The sequence below is a fragment of the Elephantulus edwardii genome, unplaced genomic scaffold (genome assembly GCF_000299155.1).
Source record: "Elephantulus edwardii isolate Elephantulus edwardi_28Jun2011 unplaced genomic scaffold, EleEdw1.0 scaffold00028, whole genome shotgun sequence".
Taxonomy (NCBI): domain Eukaryota; kingdom Metazoa; phylum Chordata; class Mammalia; order Macroscelidea; family Macroscelididae; genus Elephantulus; species Elephantulus edwardii.
This window is the reverse complement of record NW_006399778.1, coordinates 6,549,384-6,572,772: the sequence shown is the minus strand read 5'-3', so window position 1 is coordinate 6,572,772 and position 23,389 is coordinate 6,549,384. Positions and strand designations below refer to the sequence as shown.

Genomic DNA, 23,389 nt, shown 5'->3' with positions numbered 1-23,389 from the left:
TGGGAGGCATAGCACTCCCTGACCTCAAAACCTACTACGTAGTGGTAGTAACCAAAACAGCATGGTACTAGTACAATGACAGGTACCTAGACCAATGGAACGAAATTGAGAACTCAGAAATGGACGCATATATCTATGATCAACTGATATTCTACTAGGAAATAAAACCTATAAAATGAGGAAATTACAACCTCTTAAACAAATGGTGCTGGCAAAACTGTATTGCTACCTGTAGAAACCTGAAACAGAATCCAAATGTCAGACCCATCACAAAAATCAACTCAAGGTGCATCAGAGACCTGGGAGTAAAGCCCAAAACTTTAAAGTTCATCAGAGACAAAATGGGATCAAGCTCAACAACCTAGTCTATGGAATAGAGAGAATGCCAATTATAGCCAGAAATGTACAATCTGGAGAGAATAAAATTGATGAACGGGCTATCTAAAGATTAAATCCCTGTGTGCATAGAAAGCTTTTCCCAGCAGAGTGAAAGTAAAACCTATTGATTGGGGGGAAAAAACATTTGGCAATACCATTTCAGACAATGGTCACATATAAAAAGTTTACAGAATCCTACAATGCCTCCACAAGAAAAAGACTGATAACACAATTACAAAATGTGCAAGAGACATGGAAAGACTTTTCACAGAGGAAGATATTAGAATGGCCAGATGCTCTAAATTATTGGCAACAAGTGAAATGCAAATCAAAACCACAATGAGATACCATCTCATCCCAGTAGCAGTGGCAAAGTTTAACAGGACAGCAAGTAATAAATGCTGGAGAAGATGTGGTGAGATAGAGACTCTTATACATTGTTGATAGGATTGTAAAATGGTACAATCACTCTCAAAGGCAGTTTGGCACTTCCTCAAAAAGCTGAACATAGAAATTTCAAATGACCTAGCTATTCCACTGCTTGGAATATACCTCAAGAAAATGAGAACTGAGGCATAAGTGGAGACTTGTATGTACATCAATATTCATAGCAATATTATTCACAATTGCAAGAACATGGACACAGCCCAAATGTCTAACCACAATTGAATGGATTGAGAAATTATGGTATATTCACACAATGGAATACTATGCAGCATCCAGGAGAAATGATTTTGTAAATTACTACCTGATTTGGAAGGGACTGGAGAACATGATGCTAAATGAACTAACTCAGTCTCATAAGGACAAATACTGTATACGACCATTATTATACAATGTGTATCCAAAGGGGGAAGAGTGGGAGCAGAGGGGTAAGGATGAGTAGGGAGATGATTAATCACAGGGTCATACAACTTAATGGGTGGAGTGAGGGGTGGCTGGCAAAGGAAATGGGAAGGATGTGGTGTGAAAACAGTGTATATGAACTTTGTAAGTAAACCAGTATAAAATAAAAATTTTATTTAAATAAAAAAGATTATTACTAACATAGAATACTCACAAATCACCAATCTATGCAAAACAAAACAAAAAAATAAGCAAACAGAAGATAAAAGTTCATAAGTAACTGGTATTTGGGTTCAAGATTGGCAAAGGATATTCTCAGTGAGAGGAAGGAAGGAATCAGGACAAGGGGTACTGGTCCCTGGGATTGATCATGCCTTTGCCCATACCTCACATATTCCAACCCCTCTGTCCCTACTCGATGGCACCCCAAAACCTTTCCTCTCTATTGTTATTAACAGCTTTGGGGGATGAATTATACAACTATTTGTTCTTAATAGTGCTTGGGAATCTCAACACCATCATTCAGCCTCAAAAACCAGACCTAAAATATCAGTCTTGGTCAAAATAGAATTTTCAAAAAGATCCACAGTTTACAGATACTTTTGAGAATCTGACAAAGGTATGGATCTCTTTTAAAATTTGCCTGTATAAAAATTTTGCATCCAGTCTCAGAAATTCATGAAGGTGCTCATCTTCTTCACTGCTAAAATAATAATAATAATAATAATAATAATAATAATAATAATAATAATAATAATTCTTCAAGGATCAATTGGCCACCAAGATTCAAAATATCTGATCTGGATGGATGTTCACTTCAACGTTGTTTATATAATTGGGGAAAAAAACCACCAGAGCTCATTGTCCCCACAAAAAGAGTTAGGTCAGACAAAGAGCGTTAGGTAAATAAAGTACCTCTATAGAGTGATTCATTTTACAGCTGTGAATCATTAGACTGAGGATAAATATTTAATAACAGTAGTAATTGTTCCTGACACCATTCTATGGGAAAACAAGACTATAAAATCAACTGTGGTTATGTTCCAAGGTTCAGATAATGCTAGGTGATTTTTATTTATTTGTCTTTGTGTATTTCTATAGTCTTACTGAGGCTATCTTAATGAAACAAGCCAGGAAGAGAAAGACAATAACTTATGTATTTTAGACTTCAAAAAAAAATTACGTAATTGCTGGGTCAACTGGTGATCACCATGACCTGTTTCCCTGGTATGTGGAGTTAGGTGTTTCATATCTACTAAGTAATTCATGCATTCCTTCATCAACGGGGACTGAGCTCTTCTCTGTGGCAAGCCCTGTGCTAAGATCAGGGAGGATGGTGGATTCCACAGCCCACATGGACCCTCTCGGAGCTCACACAAGTGGAGGAGGCAGATAATAAATATATGAAGAAATGCAATAAATGCACTTTATGATGTGAATTATAAAGAGAACGTGGAGATCTGATGGCCTAATGGTAAGAAGCTGTGTTGCAATCCCAAAAGCACCTGGTTTGAATCCACCAGTTGCTCCGTGGGAGTAGGATGGACAATATGGTGTGTGATTTACTGCCTCTGTAAATCTGCTGGAGGGTCAGCTATGGTTTGGTTTTGACTTGATAGTACCCACCACCACCACCACCACAGCCACCACAGTGTATTCTGGTTAAAAAAAAAATCAACAGGAGGAAATCTATTGACATTAGGATCTTTGGCTGGTGGAGGGGGGGTGTCTTACATAGGAGTGACACTGAAGGTGACATCAGAGGACAGAAAAGAGTCATGTGATAAGCTGAGAGGGCAAAGGCATTGGGGGTGGGGGTGGCAGCAAAGGCCCTGCAGCAGAAAAGAACTTGGTCCACGGAGCAGGTCTTGAAGGTCACAGCAAGGAATTGGATCTTATTTTAAGACCTGGGAAGCTATTCAAGGAGTCTTGGGGGCATAGTGCTTCACAACTCCCTGCAAATTCAGGCTCAACAGGAGAAAGAGAGGCACTCTTCTCCCATTAAGTTTTGCAGGCTCAGAAGCTGGATGGATGAGTCACAACTGATGCCATGGCAGAAGGATGGGTTGGATTTGGTGTGGACAGTCTTTTGAGGATTAATCAGGGAATAAGAGGCTGGATTTATGCTTAGAACAGATCTCTCTGATTCACTGTGGAGAAGGGGTGGGAAAAGGGCGTAGGGGATGTGAGCTGGGATGCTGTGGTTGCCAGATGAGATGAGGTCCTGCAGACTCTGGAGGGGAGTGGAGGTGGAAAGAAGTGAGGTTCTCTAGCCCCTGCACCCCTGCCGTATACCCTCCCTTCCTTTCCCACTTACTGTCCTGTGGAAGGCTGAACCGGTGGCTTATCCTGGATGCAGACTTGCCCCCTGGGGTCTTGGCTGTCACCTGGGCATAGTAGGGCTCATTGAAGCGTTCTAGTTCTGTGGTCAGGTTGCAGGATTTCTGGGTGATCTGCTGACAGTCCTTTTTCTCCAGCCATGTGCTCTCTCCGTACCTGTGGGTGAGGGAGGGGCAGGGCTGCTCTGTTCACGATCAAGACCTGCTCAACGCCCTAAGTTTATTAATGGTGATCAGGATATCAGATGTTTGCTTAGCACATATGTGTCCCTGGCCTTTTAGGGGTTTTTGTTGTTAGGTGCTGCTCACTGGACTATACTGGATGGTGACTGTATCCAGGTATGATAGATGGAAACCCCTACTGGCCTTGTGCCATTCTTACAGTCCCACTGGGCTTATGCCCATTTAGCACTGTGTTAGTCCATCTCTTTGGGAGTCTTCTTCTCCTTCGCTTTACCTTTAGGTGGGGTACCTCAATTAGCTTGTCCATCATTCTCCCTCTTTTTTAAAAATAAGGAAGCTGACGTTCACAAGAGTAAAATTGCCAAGTATCTAAGTAAGTATACATGTGGGGAGCCAGGAAAGCCAGGATTTGAACCCAGTCAGTCTGAGCTCATCTTCTTAATTCTCTGTCCTATAATTCTCTGAGGTGGGCATCATTATTCCCACTTTAAAGCTGAGGGATCAGAGTGAGGCTTAGGGAGAGGGAGTGCGCTTGCCACAGGATGAAGTGGCAGCACCAGAAACGGAACCCAGATTTGCAGACTCTGGATCCTGTGCCAACTCTCTTCCCCTGTTCAGGAAGAAAAAAACATGAATGAGGCTGTGGGCTTGGCTGAGATGACAGGTGCAAGGTGGGAGGGTGAGGGGAAGGCACAGCTTTTGGATATTCCAGTGTGGCCAATAGTAAGAAAACAATTGTTGATGGCTTATTATGTGCTTAACAAAAATCTTAACTGCATTCTTCATATAATTTAGGGAGTCCTTGGGGTATAGTCAGCCCACAGGGAGTTTTGCTGCTAAACCCAAAAGGACACACTCCTCTGGCTGTTTGAATCCATGAGTGGCTCTGTTGGAGAAAGACGGGCACTCTCCTCTCGTGTGATCTAAAGCTTCAGTAACCCATCGGAGAGTCAGTTATGAGTCAGTTCTACTTAATGACAATCACTTGACTTGATTCATCCAATTTAATCCACCTGATGGTGCAGTGGAGCAAGCATTTGGCTTCTAATAAAAAAGCTGGTGGTTTCAATTCATCAGTGAAAAATGAGGTCATCTGCTTCTGGGAAGATTACAGCTTTGGAAACTCTGTAGGGCAGTTCTGCTCCGTGCTCTAGGGTCGCTAACGGTGGGCATTCACTTGACAGTCACAGGTTAGATTTTATTTGGGGTATCCCTGTAAGAAAGGTACTAATGCTATTCTAATTTGCATATGGGGAAACGGAGGTCAGTGAGGTTAAGTCTCACAGGCAAGTGGCGTTCAAGCCAGGCAGTGTGATTTGACAGCCTGTATGTTTAACCATTATTTTCTTCTCTTTTTGCAAACGAGACAAAAGTGGCAGAGCCCTGTCTGGGAGTGGCTGCATGGCTTCTGTCCAGGCGGGTTAACAAGGCATGTGTAAAGGGGGGGATTTCCCTAGAGGGCTTGTTTGCAGAGGAGGGTTGGGCGATGAGGGAAGCTTACTTCTTATACTTCACGCTGTAGATCGTGTCTTGGGTGCTCTCAGGCCCACTGTCCCAGGTCAGGATGTTTTCAAAGTTACTGGACTGGAATTTCACATACTGAAGGAGATTCGAAGTGTCCTCAGCGATGCGGTCTACAGGAGAATGAGAGTAGAGTGAGCAGATGGGTTCACAAAACCTTGAACTAACATTCTGCATGGAGACTGTACTGACCACTTGCAGCTTGAGTTAACTTTTTGAATTTTTATTTTATTCTTACTGGTTTATTGATAAAGAAACCATAAATGGTACACATTATTTTTCACATTGGTTCTTTTCCATTTCCTTCACCCCCACACCCATTAAACTGTGCCACCCTGTGATTAACCCCTCTTCCACCCATCGAACTGTATAACCCTGTGATTAACCACCCTCCCACCCCCACCCCTCTTCTGCTCACCCTCCCTTTTGGATCCTCATTCTATGATAATGGTCTTATACATTATTTGTCCTTATGGGGACTGATTTAGTTCTCTCAGCATAATGCTCTCCAGTCTCTCCCAAGTTAGGTAGTAATTTACAATATCATTGGTCCTGCCTGCTGCGTAGTATTCCATCATGTGAATGTACCACAATTTCTCAATCCTTTCACTCGTGATTGGACATTTGGGCTGTTTCCATGTTCTTGCGATGGTGAATAATGCTGCTATGAACATTGGTATACAAGTCTCCTTTTGTGCCTCAGTTCTCATTCTCTTGGGATATATTGAATTAACTTTTGCATCTTTGTATCGAGATATAATTCACACACCATAACATTCACCCTTTCATAGAATTCTGGATTCTTAATATATTCACCAAGCTGTACAACCAATCTCATTGTTGTTAAGGAAATTTTTACTCATGGTGACTTATAGGACAGAGTCAAACTGCTCCATAGGATTTCCAGAGCTGTAAATCTATACTACCTTGTCATTCTCCTGCAGAGCTGCAGGTGGGTTCAAAACATGGATCTTCTGGTTCGCAGCCAAACACTTTAACCTCTGGGTCACCAGGGCTCCTGTGCAACCATTAAACTCATTGCTGTCAAACAGGAATTGACTCACAGCTGACCCTCCAGCCATCTGGGCTTTTGGAGACTGTAAATCACACAGGAGGAGAATGCCTTCTTCTCTCCTGTGGGGTCACAGGTGGATTCTGTCTGCCAGAAAAATACCGCCTCAGTGTTCGGAGTTATCTGTGGACTACATACGTCACCAGAGCAACCAAATTCCAGAACAATTTCATCACTAATAGAGGAATCCTGTACCCTTGGAAGTCGTGCCTTATTCTCCTCTCCCTGCAGCTTCTGACAAACACTCATCTACTTAGCGTTTCCATGGATTCATCTATTCTGGACTTTTCATATAAATAGGATAGAACCATCTGTGAGCTTTTGTGGCCTAACCGTTAGCATATTTTAAGGGTCATCCATCTGGTAGCAGGTGTCAGCACTTGACTTCTTTCTATAGCTGAAAACTATTCCATTATATGGATTATAGCTGATACAAAGCAGCCCTGGGAGTGTGGTGAGTCGTGAACTGGGCTGCTCACTGAAAGGCTTGCAGGGCGCATGGTCTCTCCACGGGGGAAAGTTGAGCCCTTTCCTCCAGTAAAGATTTACAACCTTGGAAACCCAGCGGAGGGTCAAAATTCTTGACTCAAGAAACTGACCTGATGGTAGTGGGTTTAGATTTGTTGTGGGTTTTTGAAAAATCTTTTTATAACATTATCCCACTGTTTTATACCATATGCATTTTTATTTAATACCATTCATTAGTTGATGGGCTATTTCTGCTTTATAGATTTTATAAATAATACTCATAAGAACATTTGTGTACAAGCTTTTATGTGGACATGTGTTTCCACTCCTGAGTGCAGAAGTGGGATTGCTGCTGTACAGCACCTCCACGTCCCTGGGTGGCACAAACAATTTGCACTTGTTGCAATTTGTTACAGTGTTGTCTTATGTGCTATTGAGCTGCCTGTGTCTCATCGTGACCCCATGTACAACAGCTCTGAAGCCTGCCCTGTCCTGCCCCCGTTGCCCCAGTTATTGTATCAATCCATCTCATCCAGAGTCTTTCTCTCCTGCACTGTCTCTTTCCCCTTCCAAGTATGATGTTCTCCAGGGACTGGTCCATCCTGGCCATGTGCCCAAAGTATGTGAGATGGAGCTTCAAAATCATAGGTTTGGCAGTTCAAAATCAACCAGTGGGGCCAAGGAAGAAAAGCTTGACAATCTGCTCCCTGGAGGATTAAATACAGTGAGAAAACCCTAGTAAGTAAGCTCAGTTCTCCTCCAAAGACATAGCACTACCTCGAGTTGGAATTGATGCATCAATAGTTTTCCCCCCAATACTTCTGTATTTAATTTTTAGAGGAATTGCTAGCATGTTTTCCAAAGCGGATACCCCAGTTAACATTCCTACTTCTGAAGGACCCGCATTTCTCGACATTCTAGCCGTCTTTGTCATTACTTCTCATGCCTGTCTCAACACAATCAGAAATAAGTTCAGAGACATCTGACTAAAACAGATTAAAAAGGCACTTGTCCCACATCAATCATTTCACACCATGGTGCAAAGGGTAGACCTGAATCTCCACTTTTCTGCTTGCCAAACAGAGTCTTGCACGCCCCACTACACTGCCTTCTCATTAAGGCCAAGGCACCTCCACAGATCACGCAGGCTTGGAGTGAGGTAAGATATTGACTGAGGCCATGGAGAGTTAGATGTCTTTGGAGAAGTCGGAGAATCTCAATCTCCTTGTCTCTAAAATGGGTATAATGTTGCCTTGTTGTTCTTGTCAGATATTGTGGAATTGACAATAGGGAAGAATCTTGCTTTATTTACAGGAGAAGAAAAGACCTTAATGGTAGTTACCATTTATGAAGGGCTTGGCAGGCCCCAGGCACTAATTTCTTATACAGCCTGAGTTGTTTTTTATTTTGTTTTTTTTTTTTTTTAAAAAGGAAAATACACTGCCATTGAGTTGGAACCAACTCATAATTGACGGTCCAGTGGACTTTTGGAAGTTTAATTATATGGGAGAAGATTTCCCATCTTTCTCCCATGTAGCTGCTGATGCATTCAGTGATGTCACCAGAGCTCCTCAGTCCAAGGGAGTTGTGGAGTTAACCTTTTCTGAGGATTTTCATTCACCAGTGGCTCTGTGGGTATGTATGAAATGGGAAAAACTGAGGCACAGAGAAGATCATTTACCCAGTGTCATGTTAGCAAGTGTCACCTCCTGCAGCACCCCTCCCAGTGGTGACATTGGTTGTGGAGCAGTGTCTGTGAAATATTTATCACGAAGTAAAAGGAGAAGGATGAACAATCTCCTCCCATGCAATTAACTGCCTCTGAAAACCCACTGGAGGGCCAGCTATGGGTCAGTTCTGAAGAAAACACAACAACAATTGGTGATGGAAGAGGTGTAAGACTAGGGGTTGGGACCTGGGATTCCTCAGAGTTTGAGAGATTTTGCTGTTCACTCTCTCACATTGTGGAAGGAGTATCAGTGGTCCATGCCCTTTGTAATGAGATCAGCTCAGAAAGGGTGGAGGGAGAGAAATGGGTTCTGACAATTCTGGTGGTCCTTTGCCCAGACATTGATATTATAACTAACAAAAGGCAGCAATGACTTAGGTTTCAATAAAGGGGCTGCATGAGGGATTGCTGCCTCTGAGGCTATCTTTACTGTAAATTAAAATCCGTGACATGCAAATTCCCTATGTGGGTCTTCCAAGTATGGCCTTGATGAGGAAGAATTGGGGAAAGGACGCCCAGGGCTGGCATGGGGTTCTGAGCATGCTCAGAAGGGCCTGGCTGACTGGGCTGGGAAGCAAGCAGGTGCTGACTCAGTTAAATAAAGTCTTGAGGACTTGTGTGTGTATATGTTTTTGAGGGAGCGAGTATACTATGTGTGCATGTGTGACCCCTGGGAGAACATGTCTGTCACCACTGGCAGGCCCAGAGTTAGTGGGAGTGGATAGTTATCTTACTTGCCTCCCTCATGAGCTCTGGTGACCTAGTGGTAAGAAGCTGTTCTGCAATCCTGAAGGCACGAGGTTTAAAACCACCAGCTGCTCCACAGGAGAAAGATGGTCAATCTCCTTCTGTGCAATTAAATTGCCTCTGAAAATCCTCCAGAGAGTTGGCTATGGTCCATTTCGATTCAATGGTACACAACAACAACAACTCAATCTAACAATATTTCTGAAAGAAGGATCTGTGGGGAAGGGGAAGAATATTAGGATAGTCCAATGTGCTGTGTATCATTGACTAAGTCCAAGGTGACCTTCGTCTCTGAATCTGCATTCAGTCGTTGCAGAAATCTGTCTCTAGCCTTCCTGGAAACTCCAGATGGGGCTGTAGGGGTGCAAAGCTAAGCCTGTGCTGCTCAGATATGAATTTTCATGGGACTGGAGATAGATGGGGGCCCTGGATTCAGGGCTAGCCCAAAGGGACTGAGTCCAGTGTATCTTGAGCTGGGTTTGGCCTCTCCTGGTGGTGCCTTAGGGTATCAGTGGGAAGGTTGCTGGCTGGGTGGGTGTCCCAGGAGAAGAGCAGAGAGGCTGTCTGAGCTGGAGCGATGCTAGGAACAGAGGTGGGGCACCTGGAATAGGTGAAATTGGCCCCATTTTCCAGAAGGGAACTAAAGCTGGTTTCCTAAAGAGGGGTAGGGGCTGGAGCCAGCTTTCTCTTTTAGGGGAGATGGGCCTCCTTTGGTCTTTTTCCTCCTCAAGTCATCCATTTCTATGTCATCACTGTACTTTCTGGTGTGAAGTTCTCCATTTTAACCCCCTTTGACATGTATGCAGTAGAATCTAGCAGCCTGGTAAACCTTGTAAGAGGAAAGTTTTCACGTTTGGCTTGAAAAACAAATTTGTCAGTTATTAGAGAAATTAAGGAAACATAAAGCAATGCAACATTCTCCGGAATTAGCTTAAAAATGCAGGATGCAGAGGTGGGGTGGAGAGTGGAGGAACCACAAAATGACCTTACTGGTTGCAGTCAAGTCAGTTCCCACTCACGGTAACCCATGTGTGCAGAGTTAACAGCTGTCTCCACGGGGTTTTCAATCCTGGGGCATTTTTTAAAGTGCATCACCAGGTCTTTCTTCTAAGGTGCATTGAAGTTCAAATCTCTGATGTTTGTGCCACCCTAAGCCCAGTTCCTACTCATAACAAACCCCTTTACCAGGTTTCCAAGACTATAAATCTTTGCAGGAGGAGATGGCTCATCTTTCTTCTGTGGAGTGGGCTTGAACCACTGACCACCTGATTAGCAGTGCTCCATCAGAGCACTACACCATCAGAGCCTCTCTGCTCTTCAGGGACCACAAAGTGACCTTACCGACCCCTTGCAGTTTGCTCAGGGCTGTTTTCCATGAGTCTCCCCCTCTAAAAGGGCCTGAAGCCTCAACAGCCCCAAATGAGCACAGAGAGGCCTTTGGGATCTCTTAGGGATGCAGCACATCTCCCAGGGCCCATTGCAGGCCATGCTGAGGATGCCCAGCTTGGTGGCAGGGGAGGGCGGACTAGAGGTGAGTGGGGGCTGAGATAGAATTGTCCCCTGCTTAGGCCCAGTCAGCACTCACTCAGGACAGCACAGGAGAAAGCCCAGCCTTTCCTGGGCCGATGTGTCATCCTTCACTTACACTGGAAGATCATCCTTCCCTACTTTAGTCCACATTTGAACATCCTGACAAGGCTCCCTGCATTTCAGGGTCAGAAACACAGACTAGAGTCACCCTTCTGTCAGAAAGTTCTGTATAATGCTGACTCCAAACCAGTAAAATAATATATGCCTGTCTACTCTGGGAGGAAAATGCTGGGAATGGTAGACGTCTCACAGGGACAAAGTGATGGCACCTGAGAAGTCAAGCTTGTCCGTTGCACCCCTTCCCTGCTTCCTTTCATCAGGCAAATGCCAGCCAGAAGCAGAGGATTGGATACACAACTTCTGCCACAGTGAGTAGAAGGGACCGGGACCTACGGATAGCCGTGTCCCCAGGCCAGCTCTGTATCCACCGGGGTGAGGAGAGCTAGGACCCCAATCCAGACAGCTGCTGTCTTCCCACCCCCATCCCAGCACCCTCATCCCCTGCCCAGCACCCCAAACTAGGCAGGCATTTGATTTTCTAGGAAAACCTGGCACTCAACTCTGCCCCAGCAGAGGAGAAACTGAAACTTGATGTTCTGGGGCTAAGGAATAGAGATCTCTGTTCTCTGAGGGCAAAGAGGAGGCAGTCTCACCACGGGATGGGGGGCACTCACCCGCCAGAGATCCCACGGCCAGGATGGTCAGGAGAGTCCTCACTGGGCTCAGCATGGAGTACCGTCTCAGCCTCCACTCGGGCCATGTACGGTGCACTCGGCCTGGGAAGCTTTGCCGCCTTGGCAGCCGGCTCCACCTGGGCACAGGGGCGGGGTCTGGGGAGAGGGTGGGACCTGGGCTGCTGGGAGCAGGGGTACAAAGGTGCCTGGTTGTGCTCATCAGAATTCCATGTGCTGGGCGGGATCCAAGGGAGTTCCCTTCCTAGTTGCAGAGGACAGCCACACTGACAGGCTGGCTTGTTTATCTGGTCTGACGACTGGGACTAGATTCACCTCAACACTCTTCAGTGGTTTAATCAAGGAGTTGAGAGGCAGAGAAGGCAGTAATAATAATAACCCAGTACACACAGCCTTATCAGAAAGCAATTTGGCAGTCGATATCAAAAGCCTCAATACATACCTATCTTTTACCCCAGCTGTTCCATTCTCAGGTGATTACACTGAAGAAAGGAAATGATCAAGGAAGGGAGGTGGGGAAGTTCCAGAATGTTCCATGAAGCAAAGGAAAAGCTATGCCTTCTTGCCTCTGTTCTAGTAGAAAGAGGTATATGGAGCCTGGTACTATTTCTAGTGCCACATGCGCCTGACCTTCATGTTAGACACTGGGCTTGGTGACAGCTTTCTCTTTGAGAGGCTCGTGGGGTGCTGGGGGTATGTGTGTCCAAGCACCCTTATTTGAGTCTCTGGATCTGTAACAGGTTAGAAGAAGACTGATTTCAAACTTGAGTAGGTCTTCCTGCTTGTCTGAGATGGGGGGGAAAACAACACCCACAAATGGTTTGCTGCTGGGAGCCAATGAAAACTCATGCTTCTCAGCCAACCTGTGGGGTTTCCATGTCATCTAGAAAGGTTGACATGATTCACTGGGATGGGTGTTTGGGAGAGAATGTGAGGGAAAATGCTTTTCTTCTGCTTGTTGGGGACCTTAGAGGTTTTAAGGTTAGTGTGGACATGTTCAAAGAGCCTTGTCCACCAGGTGGATTTGGCTGTGCCCAGTCACATTAACAGTAGGCCAAGTCTCTGGTTGGCTCACAAAGAATCATGAATGGTCTGGCTTCTGCACATAATGAGCTGTGTGTCATCCAAAAATTTACACTTAAACCTTTTAAAAAATTTTCTGGATTATAATTGTGTTCTTTCTTTCATCTCCGAGTTTTTGGCAAAGTTTATTCAAAAGAGCCAAACCTATACTGTGTTTTAACAAGCACTTCCTAGACTGCCGGAAACTGCATGTCCCAGGATTATTTGTCAACTGCTTCCTGGAAGGTTCAGTCAATGGGAGTTTTTGGAGAAAGACTAGCTAGCTGGGGGAGAGAAGTCAGGATGTTTCGCCTACTTTTCTCTCCTTTGAGGGAGCTCTGGTGGCCTATTGGGTAAGGAGGAGTGTGTCAACCCAAAGATAGGCAGTTTGAATCTACCAGCTGCTCCAAGAGAGAAAGATGAGCAATCTCCTTGCATGACATTTATAGCCTTTGAAGGTCTGCTGGAGGGTCAGCTATAAGTAGACTCTGACTCCATAGCAAAGAGTTGTTTTGTTTTGAGTGATCTCCCCAGTAATGGCTGTATCTCTTTGAGACTTCAGCTCCTAGTAGACAGTGACTCTGGCCAGGTTGTATCAAATTCCCTTGGTTGGAAAGACTGAAGAGATATCTGTGCTCCTGAACCATGATAGATACCGGGTCTTTGATGCTCTAGGGACATTATGGAACGGGGAAGTCATGGGCTAGAGAAACAGGTAACCAATTGCCAAGTTAAGGAGAACCACTGGGTGAAGAGGAGCAGTTTCTGGACCAAGATGGCTGACTGGCCAAGAGGATTAACTGCAACCTTGTTGGCTTTGTGGACAGAGGATTCTCAGAAGGGCCAATGGGAAGGAACTTGTTGTGAGTGGATCTCCTGAAGTATGTGAGACTGCAGATATGTAGGAATCCATCTGTAATTTTAAAAGAATAATGTTGTTGTTGTTGTTAAATACTGTCAAGGTGAGCATGACTCATAGCGTGATCCTAAGAACAAAAGATCTGAACCCTGTTCTATAACTCTCATCATTTCTCTAAGTTCATAGAATTTCCAGAGGCATGATGTGTAGGAAGTGGATGCCACTCCTGCTTCCAAGCCTGTCTTAATCTGGGAGTTTGAGCAAATATTGTCCCCCATGGGTAACCATTATGACATTTGATATACCAGTGGCACAGTGTTCAGCATCACAGCAAACCCAAGTTACCTCAGTACAGCAAATTGACAGATTGGTGGTGTACCACTTAGAAGAATGTTGTCCCAAACATGATTAACATCAGGCCTGAGGGCCCAACCAACTTTTAAATACAAAGGCCCTCCACCAGGTCTTGAATACCGAGACTTAATTTCAACTTTGTTCAAAAAGATGAAGGGCATTCCCCCACACCTGACATTTGATTAAATGAATGATGGTATACTCACCTAAGGAAAGTTGAATGTAGCTTTCAAAATGATGCTATTATTATTGTTAGGTGCCACTGCATCATCTTTGATCCAGGACCTCACTTACAGCAGAGTGGAACCCTGCCTGACCCCAGGCCAGCCTTACAATCTCTGCTGTACGCAAGTTCTGACAGTGGTCATGCGTCAATCCACCTCACAGATGGGCTTCCGCTCCTTTGTTAATCTTTATGGAGGAAAAAAAATGCTTTGTGGCCAGAAGCATTTGTTTTGAATGAAAAGTGATGTGGAACAAAATAGGAGCCATATTTATGGCTCGTAATCTTACACGACTGCCTTGTCAAGTTTCTAAGGCTGTACATCTTTCAGAAGTAGACTTCCATGGAGCTGCTGTCATTGTTATTGTGTGCCATCGAGTTGGAACCTAACCATAGCTCACCCTCCAGAGGGTTTTGAGAGGCAGCTAATCCCAACGAGAAGAGTGCTTATCGGAGCAGCTGGTGGTTTCAAACCGTAACGTCAGGACTGCAGCTCAGCTTCTTACCACTAGACTACCAGTGGTCCTTAGAATAGTTGATAGATAATACGATTCATGTGACTTTGAAAAGTGAGGTGCATAACCTGAAACATTTTTTAAAAAGATGTGTAGTTAGGGTTGCATAATTCAATGAGTGTGTTGGGTGAAGGAAATGGAAAGGATCTTTGGTACAAAACAATGTAGTCAAGCTTTGTAAATAAGTCAGTATAAAATTTTAAAAAATGAAGTAAATTTAAAAAAGATGTGTACTAAATAACCAAGTCTATAAAAAAAATATGAGCCATGTGAGCCGCACTACACACACATAGAGAAAAAAAAGTCTTAAGAACATTGTTATTGTTATGTCATGATTATGTGCCGTCGAGTCGCTTGTGACTCATAGCAACCCTATGTACAACAGCCCTAAACTCCGCTCTGTCCTGTGCCAATCGCACTGTCTCTGACACTCCCATCCCAATTATCCCAGTCACTGAATCAATCCACCTCATAGAGGGCCTTCCTCTCCTGCACTGTCCCTCCACCCTCCCAAGCATGATGTCCTTCTCCAAGGACCGATCTCTCCTCACATGTCCAAAGTATTATGTTAGACGGAGCCTCAGAATCCTTGCCTCCAAGGAGCCACCCGGTTTAACCCTTTCCAGGACAAATCTGTTTGTTTTCCTAGCAGTCCATGGTATTCTCAATACTCTTCTCCAGCACCACAGCTCAGAGGCATCAATTCTCCTTCTATCCTCCTTGGTCATTGTCCAACTCTCTGATGCATAACAGGTGATTGTGAAGACCATGGCCTGTATCAGACGCACCTTAGTCTCCAGAGAGACACCATTGCTCTTCAGTACTTTGGAGAGGTCCCTAACAGCAGACTTTCCCATGGCAATGCGCCTTTTAATTTCCTGGCTACTGGTGCCAAGACTGTTGATTACGGAGCCAAGCAAACTAAAGCTGTGAACAATCTCAATCTCTTCACCATCCATCCTGATGCTGCCAATTTGTCCAGTGGTGAGAATCTTTGTCTTCTTGACATTGAGCCTCAATCCATATTGTAGGCTGCAGTCCTTGGCACTCTGCAGCAGGTGCTTCAGGTCCTCTTCAGTTTCAGCAAGCAGGGTTGTGTCATCCGCATAACGCAGGTTGTTGATAAATCGTCCACCGATCTTGACCCCACATTTCTCCTCATAAGAGCCCAGCCTCCCGGATAATCTGTTCTGCATATAGGTTGAAAAGGTATGGAGATAGGATGCATCCCTGGCGTACGCCTTAAGAACATATGAAGGTAAAAAGAAAATTAAAAATTATTGAGTTCTTTCTGGAAGTAGAACTAAAGATCTTTTTATTTTCTTCTGTTCATCTGCATTTTCAAAACTTTTGGTTTTTTTCCCTTTTTTTAATTTTAATGAAAGTGTGCAGAGGCTTAGGATTTCCATTCATTCATTGCTGATGTGGTTTTTCATTAAGGAAAAGCAAGGTTGCGAAACAAAACAAGTAGGTTATTCTAGAAATGCTTTTGTCTGGGATGAACACCTCTTCCAGAATGCCAGTTCCTCTCTCTTAGCTGAACTTCCTCTGCTTCAATATCTAGCTGGGATGATTTCTCTTCTCGAAACATGGATTTCACCCCCCAGTCATGACAACCCCAGCCACAGCAATCTCACTTTTAAACATTCTTCCCTCACATCTGTCCGTCCTGCATTCTGGCATTGCCCAATGTTCTTCCCGTCTGCAAAGGAGAGCCAGATATAGGTGGAGGCAAGAGTTAGCATGGTCTTCAATTATGAGAGGCTGTTGCATGGAGAAGATTCTGGAATGCTTTCATGTCACTAACTCTCAACAAGGAAACAGGACAATGGGGAAATGCTAAAGAAGCAAATGCCCCTTGATTAAGGAATACAGTTCTCACTCCTGTGGGTGGCTGGCTGTGGGAAAGGCTGCCTTGTGAGATAGAAAGCTATGGGTTGCTGGACGTATTCAAAGTGAGGCTTTGACTACTCACTGGCAGATAGATGGTCACTTAGACGTACTCAAACTCTGGCCTTTAAAACTCAATGGGTATCTTTACACTTTTCAAAGAGAAGTGCGAACTGGAGGGGAGGGGTGGGCAGGGAGAAAAATACAACAATGAATGAATGGAAATCCAAAACCTCTGTAAACGTGCATTAAAATTAATAAAATTAAAAAAAGAACTGAGACACAAATGGAGACTTGTACACCAATGTTCATAGAAGTGTTATTCACCATTGCAAGAACATGGAAAAAAAATTAGTTCTGTAAGTGTTTTTTGGTAATAGATGCCTGAACTCAGAAAAGTCTGAAAAATTCAAAGGAAAAAAATATTGTTAACAATTGCAGTGTACTTAAAATGCATAAAATTCTTAATTTAGTCCCAAATTATATTAACTTTTGTTTCTTAAAAATAAATATATAACAAATGGAAATAATGGCAAAGATGTATAAAAGGAGGCAACAGGGACAATATAAAGCAAAAGCAGTAGGACCTGGTTAAATATAATTTTACTGTATAATGCCTGGTTTCTTGGAATTCAGAATTTGTCAGTAATTACATATATAGTGGTTGTTTGCTAATATTCTGTTAACTTGGAGTGATTAAAAGCAACCTTTATTTTTACATTAAAAGTAATTTTGCCACTGCATGGTGCCACTGTTGTAGAATGGGACTGACATCAGGGTTGGGGTAAGACTGAGAAAAACTGGATAAATTATGTATACTGCATTGAAACAGATGAGGGAGAGAACAATTTAAAAGCAACATGATAGGGTATTATGGTTATCACAAGAGTTCAAAATTAAGGTTGCATAGTGGAGGGTCCAGGGGTGGTGGTGGTGGGGTGCAGAGGGATTGTATACCAATGAAAGAATTTTTCTTTTACTTTTCAAAGAGAGGCGTGAACTGGTAGGGGAGAGGGGTGGGCAGGGAGAAAAGTGTAACAATGAATGAAAGGAAATTCAAAATCTCTGTAAATATTCATTAAAATGAATAAAATAAAATTAAAAAATAATTTTAGAAAAGTAATTTTGCACAGAAAAAAACAAACAAAACCCCTCAATGGTTGTGGTCTTCCCAGTGTGAGAAAAAGCATACTGCATACAAAGAGAATTTGTACCTGACATGTATTTTTCTGTGCCTTACGCTGTGGCAGAACCCAGAACAGGTGTCCACTCAACATACGAGATTGACCTTTCTAGTAGCAGAGTCACCCAACTGATTTTTTCTGTCCCTGAGTGCTGGGGAAATGCACTCATTTTCTCTGATAAATCCTCCATTGTACCTTACTTTCTCTTCCCCATCAGTCTTCCTATGAGCTGGGATTTTCCACCTGGAACAACCTTGCCACCTCTTCTGCTTGATGAGCTCACCTGACTGTGCTCATACGAAACCTGTACTTGGACTAGGAAATAGTCGTCAGAACAGAGAAAGGAAAGATTGCCTAGTTCAAAATCAAGAAAGGATTGAGTCAAGGATGTATCTTCTTCATACCTTTTCAATCTATATGTGGAACAGATCTTTCGAGAGGCTGGACTTTATGATTGTAGGAAGATCCTTAGGAACCTGTGTTAGCCTTGCTTTCTGAAACTGAGAAGGACCTCAAGTGTTTGCTGCAGAAGGTCGAGGACTGCAGTCTTTAATATGGATTGAAGCTCAATATCAAGAAAACAAAGATTCTCATCACTAGCCAATTGGCAGCACCATGATAGTTGGAGAGGGATTGAGGTTGTTAATGATTTCATCTTGCTCAGTTCCACAATCAACACTCTTGGCACCAGTAGTCAGAAAAGGAAAAGAGTAATTGCACTGGGGAGAATCTGTTCTCCTGAGTGCTGAAGAGCAAGGGTATCCATTTAGAGACTAAGATGCACCTGATCCAGGCCGTGGTCTTTGAAATTACTTGCTACACATCAGCGAGTTGGGCAATGACTAAGGATGACAGAAGAAGAATCAATGGCTTTGAGTTGTGGTGTTGGAGAAAAGTATTGGACATACCATGGACCACCAAGAGAACTAAGGGATCTGTCGTGGAGATGGTGAAACCAAGTTGTGCATTGAAGGCAAAGATTATGGAGCTTCATTTCACATACTTTGGGCAAGTGGCCAGGAGGGACAAGTCCTTGGAGGACATCATGCTTGGAAGGTTGGAAAGACAGCACAAGAGAAGATCACCTTGGATGAGATGGATTGAAACAATAACTGGGGTAATGGAGGTAGGTGTGTTGGAGACAGTGAGATTGGCTCAGGATAGGGCAGGGTTCAGAGCATAGGGTCATGGTGCATCGGGTCACCATGAGTCACTGTTGACTTTACAGCACATAAAAAATTAGGTCTGGGTTCAAGTTCTATGTGCAAGTCACTTTACTTTCTGACCCTCAGTTTTCTCATCTACAAAATGAAAATAGTTTGTACTCCATGGTGTTGCTGTGAGGAATAAACAAGTTGATACCTCTGGATAGTTTCTGACAAAGTCTCTTGCTGTGAGCTTCTGCTACACCATGGAGACACCAGGACAGAGTGAGGATGTAGGTGTATGTTGGGAGAGGATACTGAGGAGATAATGATAAATGCTTGCCTAGAGAAATCTCAACAGGGTTGCAGAATGGCAGTGCTTTTAGGGTAAAGCTATGATTCTTCTGGCTGCTATTAGTAAAACCAATCTGATACACAGAATGGGAGTAGGAAAAAGTAGAAGTTTTTTTAAAATTTTTATTCTTTTTATTTTTGTGTGTGTGTACCGTCAAGTTGGATCTGACTGGTACAGGAGGACGCTGCCCCTCCTTCTCCAGCAAAGCATCTGGTGGATTCGAACCATGTACCTCTGGGATTACAGTGCAGATTCTTGCCAAAGGGAGTTACTGTCAGCTATCGATTGCAAGAGATGACAGGCAATTGTAAAAAAAAGAACTTTAGTTTGATAAGGAGACCTCTTCATGAGTTACTTTGCTGGGCTAAGAGGGGGAAAAATATCATTAATCCCTAGAGTAGGAGAAAGCCTTTTCTTTTAAAAATAATATAAGAGGATGTTAGTTTTACATTAATGCAGGGTATTGTGAGAAGTTAGCATTCACTAATTGCAAGGTTAGTTTTTATGATTCTATCCATAAGTTGCTAGACTTGAAGGACTTGTTGCATAAGATCAAAGAATACAGCCTTCAAGATGTATTGCATCTCAATGTCAAGAACATGAAAATTCTTACCACTAGATAGGTAACATCATGATGGATGGAAAAAGATTGAAACTGTCAACAACTTCATCTTACTTGGATGCATAATCAACACTCTTGGCACCAGTAGTCAGCAAATTAGGAGATGTATTGCACTGGGATAGTTTGCAGTCAGGGATCTCTCCAAATTATTGAGGAGTAATGATGTCAATTTGAGAACTAAAGTGCATCTGATTCAGGCCATGGTATTTCCAGTCAATTGCTATGCATCTGAAAGCTTAGACAATGAATAAGGATAAGAGAAGAACTTAGAGCTGTGGTGTTGGAGAAGAGTATAAACATCCCATGGACTGCCAAAAGAACAAATGAATACGTCTTGGAGAAAGTGCAGCCAGCATGCTCTTTGGATACCAAGATGATAGATAAAGCTTCACTTCACATAGTTTGAGCATGTTGCTAGGAGAGGCTACTCCTAGGAGAGGAACACAATACTTAGAAAGGCAGAGGGTCAGTGAAGGAGAAGACGACCCTCAGCCAGGTGGATTGACACAGAGATTACTGCAATGGGCTCTAGTGCGTCAGGAAGAGTGAGGATAGCACAGAATAGGACAAGGTTCAAATCTGTTGTTCATAAGGTCACTATGGGTTGCACTCTACTCAACGACACCTAGTAACAACAACAATAGCATTATGAAGTGTTAGTGTCCAACTATTTCAAGATATTTGTAGAAGGGTTAACTTGCAATTACTTTCTTGTTTGTTGCAATGCCATTGCCTACTGCAGATTCAGTCTTAAGTCTGGTTAGACTTAGAAGAGGGGTAGTCAGTGAAAGGGGCTGGGGCTCAGAGAGGTTGGCTGTAAGCTGGCTTCCAGGGTGGCCCATTTCGTGCCCAGAGGAACCCATAGAGGGACCTGGTTGTACCATGCAAGAATAGCTTGGATTTGTCCATAGGGGCTGTTTCCAGGGCAGCTGACCCCTCTGCCGCCTGACAGTACTGCCTGCCAGGACTGGTGCTTAGAGGCATGCCTGCCTTGGAAACCTCCCTTCTCCTAACCTACTTACAGAGGAAGGAAGGGAAAGCCCTTTCTTGATAATTTGTACAAAGCTATCACTTTCCCAGGTCCTGTACTATCCTCACAGGTCCAGAGCAGAGTTCCCTGGGGCTGGAATGGGTCCTGGTGCCAACCACTATCTCCTGAGCTATTGACGCATGCTCTTAGTTACAACATCTACTCTGAGTTTTAAAAAGCAAATAAAAATAAAATCCCATGACTCATCACTCTACAGACAGGCACAAGCTGAGCTTAAGAAACATGTGAGAAACATTCACTGATCAAGTCGTAAAGCAGATGGGGGAAGTTCCTGGATGAAAATGTTAGGAGTGAGTGTGCTGTGTCCCATTTCTCCCTCCACACCCCAACTCCCTACCTTGCTGTGCCGTTCACAGAGCCCTGGTACCCACCGCTGAGATGCTGGAGGAGAAGGGCAGTTCTCCAGGTTTTTCAGAAACTTGGGATCTAGGACTGGATTGTCTAATGCAAAATCTCTGTCCCTCTTATGTACATCCAGCGCCTTGGAGTTCTTATTCCACCCCTCTGTTGTGGTTACTGCAGAGTCAGTTCCACCTTGTGGTGACTCGGATCTGCTCAGTGTTTTCTGCTGTATTCCTCACTGAAGCATATCACCAGACCTTTCTTGTTCGCAGTACTTTTAAGTGGGTTCAAACCACCAACTTTTGGGTTAGCCTTTGCGTGCAAACTGTGTCAAGGGACCACACTCAACTCCTCCCTACCCCATTTCGTACATTCATTCACTATTCTTTTCCCCATACATTTAATACCAAGCTGATGCCAAGAGCAAAAGTAGTCCCCTGCTTTACAGGAATTCTCAGAGCATAACACACAACACCAATTGTCTCAAAACCTCCTGTTCCAGCTCCGAGTGTTCTTGCCCCAGCAGTCCTGACATTCCATCAGTGTCCAGAAGGTGGCAGCACACAAGCTGAGATTATAAAAAGATGAAAGGAATGAAGGTCGGTTTGCTGGGGTAACCTAGAGAGAAAAGTACTGCCTTCTTTTCTGTGAAGGACCTACTACTGTACATCCATTGAAGGAGACAGTTGCATGAACCCTGACCACAATTCACATTACTTTTGTGAGTTAGCAAAGGCTTTGGTTAAAAATAACTTCTGATCTAGAGGATTGGCTTATATGCAGGGAATTTTATTACCAGGATGTAGGGGGCATCTGAGGGAAGCTGCAGGCAGAGCTGCAGCTTGGCTTCCAGGAATGGACTGGAATTAGGGCTTCTTCTTGGTTCTTTGTGCAGATCCCTTACTCTTGGGCTGTCTGAAGACCAGACACGTTTCTGGGAAACGTGGCCATGTTGTTGTTAGGTGTGCTGAAGTAGGCTCTGATTCACAGTGAGTTACAAAAGAATGAAACACTGTCTTATCCTGTGCCATCCTCACAATTGCTGTTGCAGGGCATTGTAAACTGTGTCAATCCAGCTTGAAGGTCTTCCTCTTTCCCACTGACCTGATGCCCCGCCTATAGCCTGGCAGGTGTGTGTGTGTGTGAGTGAGACTCACGTTTTCTCTGCACCATCTGCAAGAAGCTGCAACAGTGCCTGACGGTACAACAGACTGAGGGGGACGGATGCATAAATTCTCCAGTTCTGGCCTCTGGCTGGGGAATAAACCTTGAGAGGGCCCAACTCTGACTCCCAAATTTCCTCCAGGGGATTGAGCCCGACCCACAATCCTTTTCTCCGTGTGCCTTAGAGAGAAACTTTCAGCCCCGCGGAAACACCTGTTAAGCACTGCGCTAACTAAGAGTTTCATCTCTAGTTCAAAAAATCAATTTGCAGGAAATGCCCATGCTTCCTCTTTGGAGTTTCCCCTCCCCTTCCTCTCCCTAGTTAAGACTCCTCTACTATGCAGGGGTAGTATTAGCATCTTAAGAGAGAAGTAGCTCTAAAGAACCAAATGACACAGCTTATGACCTCCTTCATTTACATTTCTACCCCCCCAATAACCTGAGACTAAAGGAATTCACTTGGTTCTCAGTTTCGCCTCAGTAACACTTGTATTTCCTCTGTCCTGTGTCTGTGAATAGCCTGGTGTCTCTGTCACAGGTGTAGATGCGGGTTTATTGTCCATATTGTCCAGGGATAGAATTGCTACCTGGTCTGTCTGTGTCTCTCTCTGTGTGTCTCCCGCTCCCATAGGAGAGGACTAAAAGCAGTTTCTCAGAGGAAATAGAAAGTAAAAAAACAGACACATCCTGATGAAGCAGCTCCCTGTAGGAATGCTGGGGGTCCAAACCCCGACCAATCCCACAGGACCCTAGGCAGGGCTAGGCTATGGCCACTCTCGCCAGTTTGGGAGTCATAAAGGCAGTGCCCAACTGAAAGTTGGTTTCTCCTTTTATGCCAGCAGCCTGTCAAAAAGTTTGGGTCCATCCCTAACTGTCCTGGAGTGTTTCCCCCCTTCTTTCCTTTTAACTCTTTGGCACAGCCCAGCTCTATTTTTCACCAACCATGCCTCCTTTGCATTACCTTAATAAACCTTTTTCACTTGGTTCTTTTTTTTTTCCATTTGTTTTGCTAAATCACTACTGTGTGTATGTTCCCATGTGATTTTACAGTCACCTCA

At 43.9% G+C, this 23,389-nt stretch overlaps 1 protein-coding gene across 1 annotated transcript in view; it reads right to left on the bottom strand.

Moving 5' to 3' along the window:
• Window positions 1-21,531, bottom strand: part of IL22RA1 (interleukin 22 receptor, alpha 1) — a 38,015-nt gene extending 16,484 nt beyond the window's left edge. The window contains exons 1-4 of the mRNA XM_006883656.1: window positions 21,527-21,531; window positions 11,548-11,684; window positions 5,248-5,380; window positions 3,542-3,720 (exon numbers count right to left, since the gene is read on the bottom strand). Of these exons, the coding sequence (XP_006883718.1) occupies window positions 3,542-3,720; window positions 5,248-5,380; window positions 11,548-11,684; window positions 21,527-21,531 (454 nt within the window). The remainder of the gene's footprint in view (window positions 1-3,541; window positions 3,721-5,247; window positions 5,381-11,547; window positions 11,685-21,526) is intronic.
• Between the last annotated feature and the right edge of the window lie 1,858 nt (window positions 21,532-23,389).